This window comes from Saccostrea cucullata, unplaced genomic scaffold (assembly GCF_032062105.1).
Source record: "Saccostrea cucullata isolate Sc308-1 unplaced genomic scaffold, CSIRO_AGI_Scuc_v1 ctg38, whole genome shotgun sequence".
Taxonomy (NCBI): domain Eukaryota; kingdom Metazoa; phylum Mollusca; class Bivalvia; order Ostreida; family Ostreidae; genus Saccostrea; species Saccostrea cuccullata.
Genome location: NW_026937075.1, coordinates 193,886 through 207,166, shown reverse-complemented (window position 1 = coordinate 207,166; position 13,281 = coordinate 193,886). Strand labels below are relative to the sequence as shown.

Genomic DNA, 13,281 nt, shown 5'->3' with positions numbered 1-13,281 from the left:
CATGACGGTCGACAGACGACGCACGACGCTGGACGAAAACAGCTAGATAGATATAGGTCACCTGATTGCCGCAGGTGACCTAAAAAGTTATGGGTATCTAAAAGGATGCCCAACCAGATACGCACACGACAGTCATTGTGGCAGGTGATTGAAATGTTATTATATATGTTGCAGAAATACAGAATTGTTCTTTTTAACACACCATATATGTGTTTCTACCATTTATGATCTTTGTCTTCCTTTAATTGAATGCTAGGTATCAGCACCCTAATACCGCAAAATTCGTTACAAAGCGACCAAGACATCAATGCCTTCAATAATGTGAAATCGTTTAGGTGTAAAATTATTGTTGGAGAAACCCCGTGTATTCACCTGCGTTTTCGTTTTTACAAATTGCCAAATTTATTTCAATTTCTTGATCCACGGTATTGAATGATTTCGCTTTCCAAGAGAGCGGGAGCGTATATATGGACCTTACTTTAACGCTTGATGGACAGAACTATCGCGTCCTATTCCATTCTTGCTATATCAATTACACTAACATTTGAATTTTTTTTTACAGATTAGAAGATTTTGTGATAACATCGGTGAAAGAGGTCTGTCGAATTCAGCGTTACCGTTTATCAACAAACAGTAGATAAGAGCAATGCCAAGTTCTCTTTCGTATTCGGTAGTCACGTGTTCGTCACGAGTTAACGTCTCTGTTACAGAGAGAAAAAAAACATCTCAAGAAGAAAGTTGAAATATTTTCATAATGCAGCTAGTGCATCTGCCTCTTTAGTATATTTTTTTTTTCGAAATCTGGCTACTTAATGAGCTGCCTTCCACATTCATATAAAAGGCGCTTCGTAACATTGTGCAACCTTTAGCGATTGATCCCTAGCTTCTCTGCTCCAAGGTGTAGTTTACGTAAAATGATGAAGGTTTACTTTGAATAAATTGATGACAATTTTTTTTTCTCAAAACGATCAAATGATACTATTAAAAATTTACCAATACATCATTGGCCTGGAAAAAGAAATACAATATATGTATAATTTTAAAATAGATTTATTCAATAAAAACATTGTAAACAATCGATATGAAAAAATACCTTACATAATATAACTTGATTTTCGTCAGATTAGAGGGCAATAAAACATCAAAAGTAAAAAAAAAAAAAATACATTTTTGATTTGTCTCGATGTCATGTGTGATGTCAAGTCGCTGGAGAATTCTTTAATTAAATGTGAATGTGTCAAGAATATTCAGCAAATCTCTGGGAATAAATTAATTGCAATAAATTTCAACTGTCGGGCATCGACTGAAATGCTAATACAAAATGATGCGAGAAGAGACCATGGCTCCTGTTATCTCTTTACAAAAGAGCCGAGATTCGGCGCCTTCAGCCTTCGGCTCATAATGGAGAAAGACAATAAATAGAAAGCTATTGGGTCAATGTGTTCCCCATTGCTTAACGCTTAAATATCTCATTTCAATTTCTCACTGTCACACATACTTCAATTAGTCCGATTTTTACGATGTTATTCGCTTAAAAACGGGTGGGACAAGTGTCCGCCATGTTTAAGTTTTCTTGCCATATGTCGTGAGGTCAACGAGAGGGGGTAAACAAAATAATGGCAACATGCAATACTAACTATATAATGTAGAGAAAGAAAAGCTAAACGCTACAACTACTAGTTTCGATTTAACCAAAGTAACATATATAATAATAATATTATTACACAAGAATCATGGGATAGGTCCCAACAAAAAGAGAATTGATGAAAACAAAAAATCAATGCAAAATAGTCAATACTGATCCATTCAATTATTTCCAAACAAAACCTTAATTAAATGTGTCATTTACATTTCGGGGACATCTGGCTCATCGAAAATTTCTAAAAATGCACAAGTTATAAAAAGATAAAATAAAATAAGGTTGTTTTAGATACAGAAATGGTCATAGTCCTGGAGGTAGATTTTTTTAAAATGAAAACAAGTAACAGATCTAATGAATACAAGCACTTGAGTTAAATATACACTCGGCATTTCCTTCACAGAGTTAGGATGCGCCGGAAACCTCGGGGTGCCGAGACTTCTGTCTGGCTACTGGTCCAATATCCCATCATCACAAATATTGATGTCATTCAAAATCATTACAGTGCTTAACACTACAGGACAGAGCGCCGTACAGATCTCTGTTTCATCCTATCGATTATGTAAATATCACTTGCATCAAGCTGCATCTAGAATCATTTCAATTTCATATCTAAAGAGGAAATCGATGCATCTTCAATTATCTCGATAAATCAACGCTTGTCTTCTGACAATCATTTCCCGCCAAGAATCTCGTCCAGCCACGCGGCATCATTACTGGGATCGGAGTTTTGTACAGTCATTGTATCCAAAAGTTCCGGATTGTTATTAGGTCCAGCACTATCTAGTAGGTTTATAATGTCCTCATGATTTGATCCATTCGGTATTTGATTAGTCGAGTCCATATGTCCCGTTCGCATTGCCATTCTTTGTGACATTTGCATGCTTTGATGCATCATCATTGGGTGAGATTGTGGCATCATTGGTTGTGATTGCATAGAACCCATTTGCATGGGCCGTGCTGGTGGTCCCTGCATACCTGGCATACTAGACCCTCCCATACCATTTTGATTTGCATACTGATATTGCATCATTCCAACTTGGGCACTCATTTGCGGCATGCCAGACGACATCGGTTGTCTTGACATCTGTTGATTCATCATTGGTCTTGGCCACTCACCTCGGGGCTGGGAGATATTTAGGCCATCTGGACCTACGTTGACGTTTGGGGGTCGTTGATTACGCATGATAGAACTTGTGAAGGTGGACTCGGGCGGGTGTCTCTGGGGACGTAGCGGATGGGGATGGGCACCCGGATACGACTGTTGTCGCTGGATCGGATAAGGTTGATTGCCTTGTGGCATATCAGGCATGTGGCCACTACCAACTCTTTGCTGCATTGCAGTTACCTGATGTGACTGCATCATTCCATTCGGCATTTGTACACTAGCACTTTCAGATTTGATATGACTGTACTGTGCAGATGGCATGGTATTGGTTTGGTTGACCATGTTTTGCATGGTCTGAAGTGGATTGGGGCCCATGTCTGCTCCTGGATACCCTTCAGGTGCGGATTGCTGCATTTTGTATTCTGGTGGGGGACGATTCATATACTGTTGCTGCTGCTGCCTTTGGCTTTCTAAGAGTGAACGAGCTTTAGCTTGCCGATCACGACGCATTTTTTCTTGCATCATCTGCATTTTCATTTGTTCATTCATGTATTGAGAGTTTTGACTGTTTGGTCCCATGTTAGCTCCCGGCACACTGAATGACTGCTGCTGTGATATCGACATTTGCTGCGGTGGCTGTCTCATATGGACCTGCTGGGTCTGAGACATTTGCATTCGGCTGGCCCCGTCTGTCACTTGCACATGCTGTGTCTGCGTGATTTCCATCTGAGGAGATTGGCTGAAATGTGATTGGACTTGATTTTGAAGTTGTTGCAACGACGACTGGGGTTGCGTTTGTTGCACAGAAACGGGAACACTTGGCTGATAATGAGTGAGTGGTTTGGTTCCATTATATGTTAAACCTGCTTCCGATTTTGACTGGTTAAACGGAACATGCCCATGCATATTATTCATATAAGGTCCTTGGTTTGGATTGTAATGAGAAGGGGTGGGTGGGTCATAATTTGGAGGATATCCGGAATTTGGTGGAAATTGGCCAGTATCGGGAGAAATCTGGTGGCCAGGATATGGTGGGTAAGGGCCCGAGCCTGTGCTTTGGTTTTGGTGGTTGGCTGCTAACTGTTTCAATGTCTCTGCAGCCGGCAGAGTGCCCTCTGACATGCTTGTCGAGGGCGCTCTACTGAAGTTTTGTAGGTGCGGCGAGTTAACGGGATACTTTGGATTCCCATTGAAAATCGGCGAGTTCGATTCGATCTTAGTAGGAAGTCCCGGAGACTTCATTAAAGGGTACATTTTTGTGTCATTACTATTATTACTGTCATCCGAAAATTTACTTTGACAAATTTTCTCAAACTTGTTAATCTCCTCTAACAAATTCTCGTCCTGGTTATTTTCCACCATGGACCTCAGAATAAAGTCAATGTCCTCGTCGTTAATACTTATGTTATCAGACGGACTAAGATTCTCGTTCTCATTGCTACAGTCATCGGGGCTTTGTTTTTGCTCGCACTTGACATTAGCGGTGGTTTCGACACTAGACTCCCCTTTAGAACCGACGGTAGCGTGAACGTCAAGTTTTACGTTGTTATCCTGCTGTTCGATCCGCACAGAGAAGTTGATTTCGCTTGTGGTGCCGTTGTTTGCCTGCTTTGCCGATGATCCCTCTGTGTCGGCGCCGTCTGTCGTCGATCCGTCGCCTTGGTTTACGTCGAGTCTTCTCTTCAAGCGAGGCTATGAAAGAGAAAGATACATTATATTAGTTACAATCACTAGCGGCCATACATTTGTGCATCTCTACATAAATTAAACCGAGTTGCTCAGTTCTATACTTAAGGCTCTGCAATTCAATTGATTTAATAATCTTTTTCATACAATAATTTATTGCCTTACTTTTAAATATACATATATTTGAATAATATTTAAATAACTTATCGCGAGGAGAGGAAACGGACTATTATCTTCGTAAATGTAGGTCGTGGAAATTGTTCACATGCTATTCTGACAACATTGTCAAAGATGTTTTTTGATTTATGTCAAGTTCATTAAGAATTTCTAGAAAAATATTTTTGTCTAAGTCGTTACATATAGCACAACTCATGTGAATATTATCATCCTAGATATCCAAAGTTAGGAAAATGAGTAGGCAACTGTTGCTGACTATATTTGTCAATAATATCAGGTCTCAGAAATCGTGGGTCAGCTATCGAGGGAGAAATCTGCTAATATACCTGTCAGGGCTGTGTCACTAGTTCTCCAAAAGTTTCTGTTTTACAGTGCATTTAGGGCACCTGCGTCGTGTACATCTTTGTTAGCGTGAAACACATTGGAGGCGGTACACTGCAGTTCCTAAGTACGGGAGGGGGGCTTAGACAACTTTTTCCTGGTTATAGTCGTTTGCAACACTAAAATTTCATTTTGATGCTGGTTGTCCCCTCCCCCTCCTCGTTTTCCTGTAAGGTCGAGCACATCAAATACCAGGATTTAGAAAAATGTAAAGCAAAAAGTATGAGAAAGGTCCAACACACAATCCCAAATTCCAATCCCCCCCCCCGGAATTACGATTTTCGGATTTTCGAATTTAGACAGTTTAGTGTTTTGGCTTTTCACATTCTTTATGTTCAAATACAACAAATTCATGATGATAAAAATCACTATGGCTTATCTAAAGTAGAAAAATATATGCAAATGATGTGATTAATTAAATAGATGTATGCTGAATTTATTACAAATGGAGAAATGCACAGTAGAGTTCAATTAATTTTATGTTAGACCTAAGAGCAGATCAAAATACCATGCATTAGAACTCTTAGTTTGCAGTGTACGGATGAGGGACTTAAAAGTATATTATTATGGCAAAACTAACAAAAATGCAAGTATTATCAAAATATAAACAAAAAAAAGGTTTGGGAAACTCTACAAAAGATACATGTATATTGCAGAAGTACAACATAAAGGGGGAGGGGTGGTACTATTAATTTGATGATTCAAGAAAACATGCCTTTAAAAGGCTTTCCATAATGACAAATATATATATACATTTGCTTGCATTTATCAAACCACATCTTGTATCCAAGAAAAGTTCTTTGAAAAAGTCTTTCTTTTTTTGGTTAAAACATTGTATTACAATTACTTGAGACCTTTTTGCATACTAATTCTAGGCATCTGTAAAAGAGTTGAACATGAATGTTAACTACAGGTGGATATTTTGATGAGATTTAAAACTTTTCACCCTTTAGACATAAATTCTTATAAAACAACACATTAGGGGATTGACCTTCACCTTTCTTCATCAGTCTGTGAATCATTCCTTTTTAAACTAAATTAAATCTACATCTCACAAGGAAGCCCTCAAAACCCACTTATTTCTATCCCTGACGTTTAAAGAAGTCCATGTTAAAAGTGACTTCATCTTGACTTCCGCTATTTTATTTGTCTCTGCTTTGCAAAGGAATGTGGTCCTCATTTCAATAAGTTTCATTTATTTACCAAGATTGATTAAAATTGGTCTAGTGATTCTGAAAATTAATTAAAAAAACAAATGTATACTAAACGAGATTTTGAAACACATTAAGAAAGAATGCATTGTTTTAGCAAATTCTTCTTCTTTTTTTTGGACTTCCCTTAAAAAATTATATAGCTAAGAGAATGAATTGTGTATCAATGGTAGCTAAATGTGTTTACTATAGGTGACTTGACAGGAGATAGGAACACTTGGTGGTGTGGACTGACCACAATATCAGACACAGTATGATGTGACCTCAAGGACAGACTAGTGACCTCTCTAATAACAGTGACCAGTTACTGGTCAGACACCTTACATAATAGTCGACTGACAGGTGTAACAACAACCTATGATAAAATGCATTGTATACTGTCATATTTGCTTTTTAATTTGTTTTAAAAATTTACACATATGCTGTTATATTTGTTTGCAATAGCATGCAGTATTTGTCATATTCAATAAAATTTAGAACAAGCAACCAAGTTCTTAAATTTTTGTTATTTGTATGCCAAATTTCACTCTTCATTACAATAACTGTCATATGCAATCATTTTAGAATTTCATTTTAGGGCAATAAACTAAATGTTGCACCATTTCATTTTTCAGGTCTCCTAGAAAAATCATTAGGTCTAGGAAACATTCTGAATCTGAGTTGTTTGTGAGCCCTTGTGCAATCCCTGGCCACATATTTGTACTTGATAAGCCAGCAGAGGTCATCAGAATCTCGACATGCTGCGGGAGAAAGCAGCTCACTGCTCTCCACTCTTAATTGGTGATATGATATTGAAGACAACTAAGTTTATCTTGGTAATTAAAATCCCGAGCTGCTTGTGCCGTTTATCTTGCTTATTTTGCCAAAATGATAAACCCAACTTGTTTCTCTGTTTTCAAAAGCATGGCTGATTTGTACATCATGCTTTTTTTTTCTTTTTTTACACGTAAGTAATACCTCCAAAGCAAAACTGCCATTTCTTTATTTCAACAATTAATCAGTGTCCCCAGAAGTATGGCATACATGGGGTCAAAAAAAAATTGTTTGATATACTCGGACCTATCAAAATTGCCCCTACCAGTACCAGTACCTAATCATTTCTTTCATTCTTTATACATATATTATACGTTGTTGTTGTTTTTTTTAGGGGGAGGGGGCTTCTAGGGAAATACATTTTTTCTGAATTATTTTTAAAGTTAAGATTTAATCATTTCTTAATGTGGATTTTAAGATGGAATTTTTTTTTACAACAATTTAATATTAAATCTGTCTACAGTCTGTTTTATACTGAAACATCAATTAATTTCTAAATCTGTGGGTTTTTTTTTTTTTTATGATTAACAGTAAGTTATTTAATTTTTGGGGGAAAAAAAGTTTACTACCTACCCACCTTGAAAAATGTGGGTCCGAGTTGATCAAACAAAAATATTTTAATGATGACCTGGGACACCTGTTGCATTATCATATACCACTGATTAAACAAACCTCAAATATATTAAATAATAAAGCATTTCATTACAAATCATATCCAAGTATTCAAATATTTAAATCTTTGCACGGTCATCATTATAACTACTTCCTTTTTTGTAAAAAGCAAGGATTGCTAAAAGTCTTACTTGATCTTGTAAAATTGGGGGGGGGGGGGGGGGTGGAAACTGTAAAACTGAGATGATATTGATTGGAAGCATGGTGACAATTCTATTCAAAATAGAGCATTTTTACAAAAATTTACCTATCATTTCATCATGCCTTGCATCATTATCTTCCAACTTCTCATCCAAAAAAGTATTCATTGATATAAAAGCTCAATTTATTAAAAGTTTAAATTAGAAAATAAGAAGACAAGAATTTTTACTGCAGCTTATGAAGACACAAGTTTCTTCTTTTATATATTAACGTTTTAAAATGGACAGAGGGTGACAGTTGATTAACTGGTTTATAGACAAGACACTTTATTTATGCATGAAGTGTACTTAGCTCTTCCCAACAGCTCTATTAGACTGTATAATTCTATCATTTATCAATGTAGTTTTTCTTCACTTATAAATACAAACAATTGAACAGTATATGTGGATTCAGCAAAAATATAAAAAATGATAGTCCATTTTCTGATTATAATGCTGTGCATTTTTATTTCAAATTCCCTCAAAAATTACTGTTAAAATGGTTATTGTACCAATTTAAACTTTTTTTTAGAGCATTTAACATGCACTATGACCTGACAATAGGTTGTGGGAAGTTTCTCTATGCCTCCATTACAGTGCTGTACCTATATTCACACAGAATCAGTAAGCTCTTCTGTCCTATTGTCTATACCAGACAATGCTCTCATAAATTGTCAAACATCCACCAAATGTAATTGGTATACATGCTCTACGCTTTACAGGCAATACACAATAGCTTTGGGTACAAAAGATGATTTTACATTACAAGAATTGGTGTATGGTAATTAAATTACCCTTGAGCATTCAACAAAACAAAGGGCCTGATTAAATGACATCAATTAATTAATATCTCAAAATTTAGGTCAATTATAATTTGAGTGTTTGAAATGTCTCCAGAGTTCTTGCACTGAGGAACCCCTAATTGAAGAAAAAAAATCCAACAAATTTTAAGTGTGATTTCCGCAAGCACTTGTTCAAACTAGTTAAAATTACTTTTATATTACAAATTCACTGACTGACCCTTGTCAATTAAAACTGGACAAACAAACCTCTGCCTGAACAGATCAAAATAAACCTTACTGAATAACTGATCAATTTCTGACTTTTAAACCACTGCTTACACTTGTAGCTGGAGCCGGGTGCGGATCTGAGAAATTGTCATTAGCCGTAGGACCCATTCCAATGCAAGGCAGGAAAATCGCTGTTCTCGATAACAGTTACACTAAAACAAACAATGGTGTGTGCATATTCTTGAAATTAATCACTTCCGTCTTCTACTGCTGAAGTATATATTTTTTGTCTGGGGGTGAAGCCTACACTTAACACACTACTGACCCCAGTGTAACTTAATGACTGTGTGTAGGCCTTATGCCTCAGGACACATCTTTCCTTATCTTCGGACAATCCCTTGTACCTGTGAAATATGCACATACTTACAATTAGATTTGTCTGACTCCCCGCTGACTCCCGGCTGGCCTTGGATTGCTTGGACGCTTTCTTTGCCTTAGAGTCCAGCCACCTTTGCCGATGGTTCAGAGTCTCGAGCGACTGATGCTCGTAAATATTATTAATTGTATTGTCGTAATAGGTATTGGAAGTGTTGTGATGGCGTCTGTATTCTTCAAAACGACGTCTTAACCGATTAAAAACATCTCGTTTTTTAGAAGAAGGAAAATCACCCATGCTATCCTTTCCAAACTTGGGATAAACTGAGACAACTTTGTCTCATAAACATTCGCAGCATCAGAACGCTATGCAACGTCTCCCATTATTGAAATCACAGATCCGTGCGCCGATCACAGAACAAAACAATGTGCGTGGTGTGTTGTCTCTGGTGTTTTCAGGGTTCCCGGAAACTGTTCCGATCACATCTTTGGACATCTCATCAATAAACAAATCTACCTCACTTCCCCTTTCCAATCAAGTGCAAATGATCCTAAATGTGTTGAAATAAGTTGTATTTATGATACGCTTTTTCTACTTAGGGCTAATCCATTGTAACTTATCAGGGGGAACAGCCTCGGTCGGCAAACCATTGACTAACTCGCTATCAGACAGGTCACGCGGCTAGCGTTTCACATTTTAAGCGTTTTGATTTTCGTTGTAAATGCAGAAATTAGAACAATTTATTTATCCCACGATAAAAAGTCTTTGTCTTAATACTTTATGAGTTAATCGTTAGTAGGTGGGCTTTTATTTACTTATTATGACGCATGAAAGATCGGCTGTGGTCACGGATCAGTGATTAGTATATTGCAAGGTAAAAAGGGATATCGCGGATAATAGAAAGGTATTGAATGACTTCAGCGCGTCATTGTTCAGCTCAAGTTGGATTTAAAAATTCATCCAAATCACTAGCGGTGTTACAAAAATCAACAAATCTTTTGAAAGAAACAAAGTATCGGTTGATTATAAGATTTAAACAATCCAGTTACTGAGAAATCCGCAACTTTTTAAAAATAACAAAGACGTCGGAAATCCAATATTCCATCTTTAAGGGCCCAATTCACAGAAATTAAAAAGAACGGAACAAGAAAAATTAAATGAATTTTTTGAACTCGGTATGAATTGTTTACTTCCTTTAGTTAGTTACATGTTTTCGGAAACATCACTCTTGCTATACATGTGTACTCGTATCCCACTTCCCTCTGACACATTTTGCGACTCCTTAAAATAACTGTATGATGATCAACGCGGAGTACTCACCTTTTAAATGAAAAAAAATATTAATAAAAAAAATTCCAATACTGACAATCCCCTTAAAAGTTAATTTAGATACAATTTAATTTCTCAAAAATTTTAAAGGACATTTGAAAAAGTACAAGTAATAAAATTCCAAAATAACCCGGTACAGAAGACTGCGGTTGAACACACCATTTTAATCTTCCAACATGAAAGGTAGCAGGCAGAATGGCTTTGGTGCATGAACTTTTATGATTCAGGAAACATGGTTTTAATTCAAAGATAAAGTAACATATATTTCAAATTTATGAAAATTCACACTCATATAAATTTATGATTTAAACATGATTAGGCGTTAAATTAGTGTTATTGAAATATCCGAAACCACCCCCCCCAATTTGACAAGTTATGCATACCAATATTATACCGGCAATTAATGAGTATATTTTTAAATTCATACATTGTTTACGGTTGTGCCCCTTCATGCCAAGAAAACTCGTTCAATAAACTCAGTAAAAGACTGTAATTTACATAATCATTGATGATCCCCCCACCCCCAAGATTTACTCGACTTTGAGGGGTGGATCCTTATTTAGTGGGTTTTCTAACTTAAAAGCAAATGACAATTCGTGGAGACATGGGGGGGGCACCTGCGATGGAACTCTTAGTAATTCATCAAGTTCAAATGCGTTGTAACCGAAGCTAGAGAAATGCTGAAAGCAATGATAGGATAATACGTGGCTGACCATGTAGATTCTAAGGTTACAAGAATCTATCTACTATTCTTACTTGCTTTCGACATACACCTCCCTCATTTTCTCAACACAAACATAACAAACGTCATGTAAAAATATCCCTAAAATTCAGTCAAGTCCCCGGATCGCTACATACATTTTAAGTACCATACATATATAGTCAACATCCCATAGACAATTTCTTTTTGATCATCTTTGTTTGTTCCATGTACCTTATACTTATTTAAAAGATTGCAGTGCACTAAGATTTCACAAGTTAATACACCATTACAGTACTAGTAAATATACACATGCCATGAATTCCATTTTCCCCTACCCTAATTCGTTATTTTGCTATCATACCATCTATTTTGCACATAATGAAATTTTTATATATGGCAAAAATTATATTTAAATTATCCGTGAAACGCTGTATAAAAATTTTCTTTATACAAATGTATTTCATTTTATTTGTTTAATTACTTTGTGATTTATCGATTTTATTTGTTGGTTAATTTATCTATTTATTTTCAAACGTACCTGATGTGAAAAATCTACAAATCTACCCTCCCCTTTTCTTCGAAAAGATAAGTAAGATATTCTAATTGTTTATGAATTGTATTTGTTTTTCTAGTTTAAAATTGAAAACCTGTAAAATGAAGGATCCATCCTTCAAGTTTCTGACGTGTATTTGCTTCGCGCGCACTAGGAATATTAGTTAACCCCCCCCCCCCCCCCGAAAAGTTTGTAAATATAGTATTTTGTCGTTTATAGTTAATATTTATAGTGCATAAAAATTGAAATACATGTAGGTAAGATTTTCTATTATAGTGATATATACATGTACACGTATATGCATACTGACCAATCAGCACATGTGAATGGACTGCTTAGAAGTCAACGTGTTTTTAAACTACATACATGTATGTTGTTTCAGTTAAAAGGTATCGCAAAGACTGATAAACTTTTCGGCAAATGTCTCCGAATGTGTCTATTTCCTTTCTTATGACAAGTTAATTAATGGTGGAAACAAAACAAAACCTTTTACATATTTTTTATTACGTGACAAATGTTGAAAAACATATGCTTCGGAAATATTTTGCCTCGACCAATCAGATAAAGGTATAGTGCCAAATTAAATTATCCGTGATGTCCATCTCGACTCCTTTCCTTCTATTCTTACTCAGTGTGTTGTATTATGTTTGAAATTTGTCAGTTATGGCATTTTCAAAAGAATAATAATTTTTTTTTCAAGTTTGAAAAAAGCACAATTTTCTGTATATTATTTTGACATTTTTCCGAAAATCGATTTCAGCAAAGTCGGAAAACCCTCTTTCTTAAATATTGCAGCTATTGATCTTTAAAGGTTCTCTGTATCCCTTATCTTAATGTGTAAAATGCAGTGCACTCTTTAAAAATCACGGGGTCAGTACTGTATTTAAAAAAAATATATATGCTTCTAGCTACGGACAAAATTTCTGTTCAGTGCACGAATTTAAAGTGCATTCTTTTTTAACTTCTCCATTATACCGTATCAACTTGATCCAAACAAGTTTAATAAAATTATCAATACTTCGTGACGATCGTCACATTCTATACAACCTGCACTTAATTATTAAGAAATAATAAACCAACAGATTGTCACAATTAAAGCCTATATCCTGTGTATTTACATCTATCTCACGCCAGTGATTTACACCAGTTTTAAACACCTGTGTCCTGTAAACACGGCTAAACAAGCTGTACAACGCACCATTATTTTTTTATAAGTTTCACTTCAAATAAACAAAATGATGAGTAAACTGTTTTACATAAATTTCTGCGATCACTGACATTCTGCAATAAGATCCAGCTGTTTTGAATAGAGAACTTTTTTTCGTTTATAATCAATATAACATTCTACTATCATGTTGCTTGCATCAGCAATAATCAAATATTGGTATTTATTTGATTCACTTCCGCTGATTGATCGAGTCTGTTCATACGTTTTCCCGTAGGA

The 13,281-nt window shown here is 35.8% G+C and overlaps 1 protein-coding gene across 1 annotated transcript; it reads right to left on the bottom strand.

Moving 5' to 3' along the window:
* Window positions 1-1,034: 1,034 nt before the first annotated feature.
* Window positions 1,035-10,379, bottom strand: LOC134247215 (mediator of RNA polymerase II transcription subunit 12-like). Its single transcript, XM_062729564.1, is given in 3 exon segments — window positions 1,035-2,494; window positions 2,496-4,439; window positions 9,304-10,379. Coding segments are annotated over 3 exon segments (2,253 nt in total). The 5' UTR covers window positions 9,550-10,379; the 3' UTR covers window positions 1,035-2,431.
* Window positions 10,380-13,281: the final 2,902 nt, after the last annotated feature.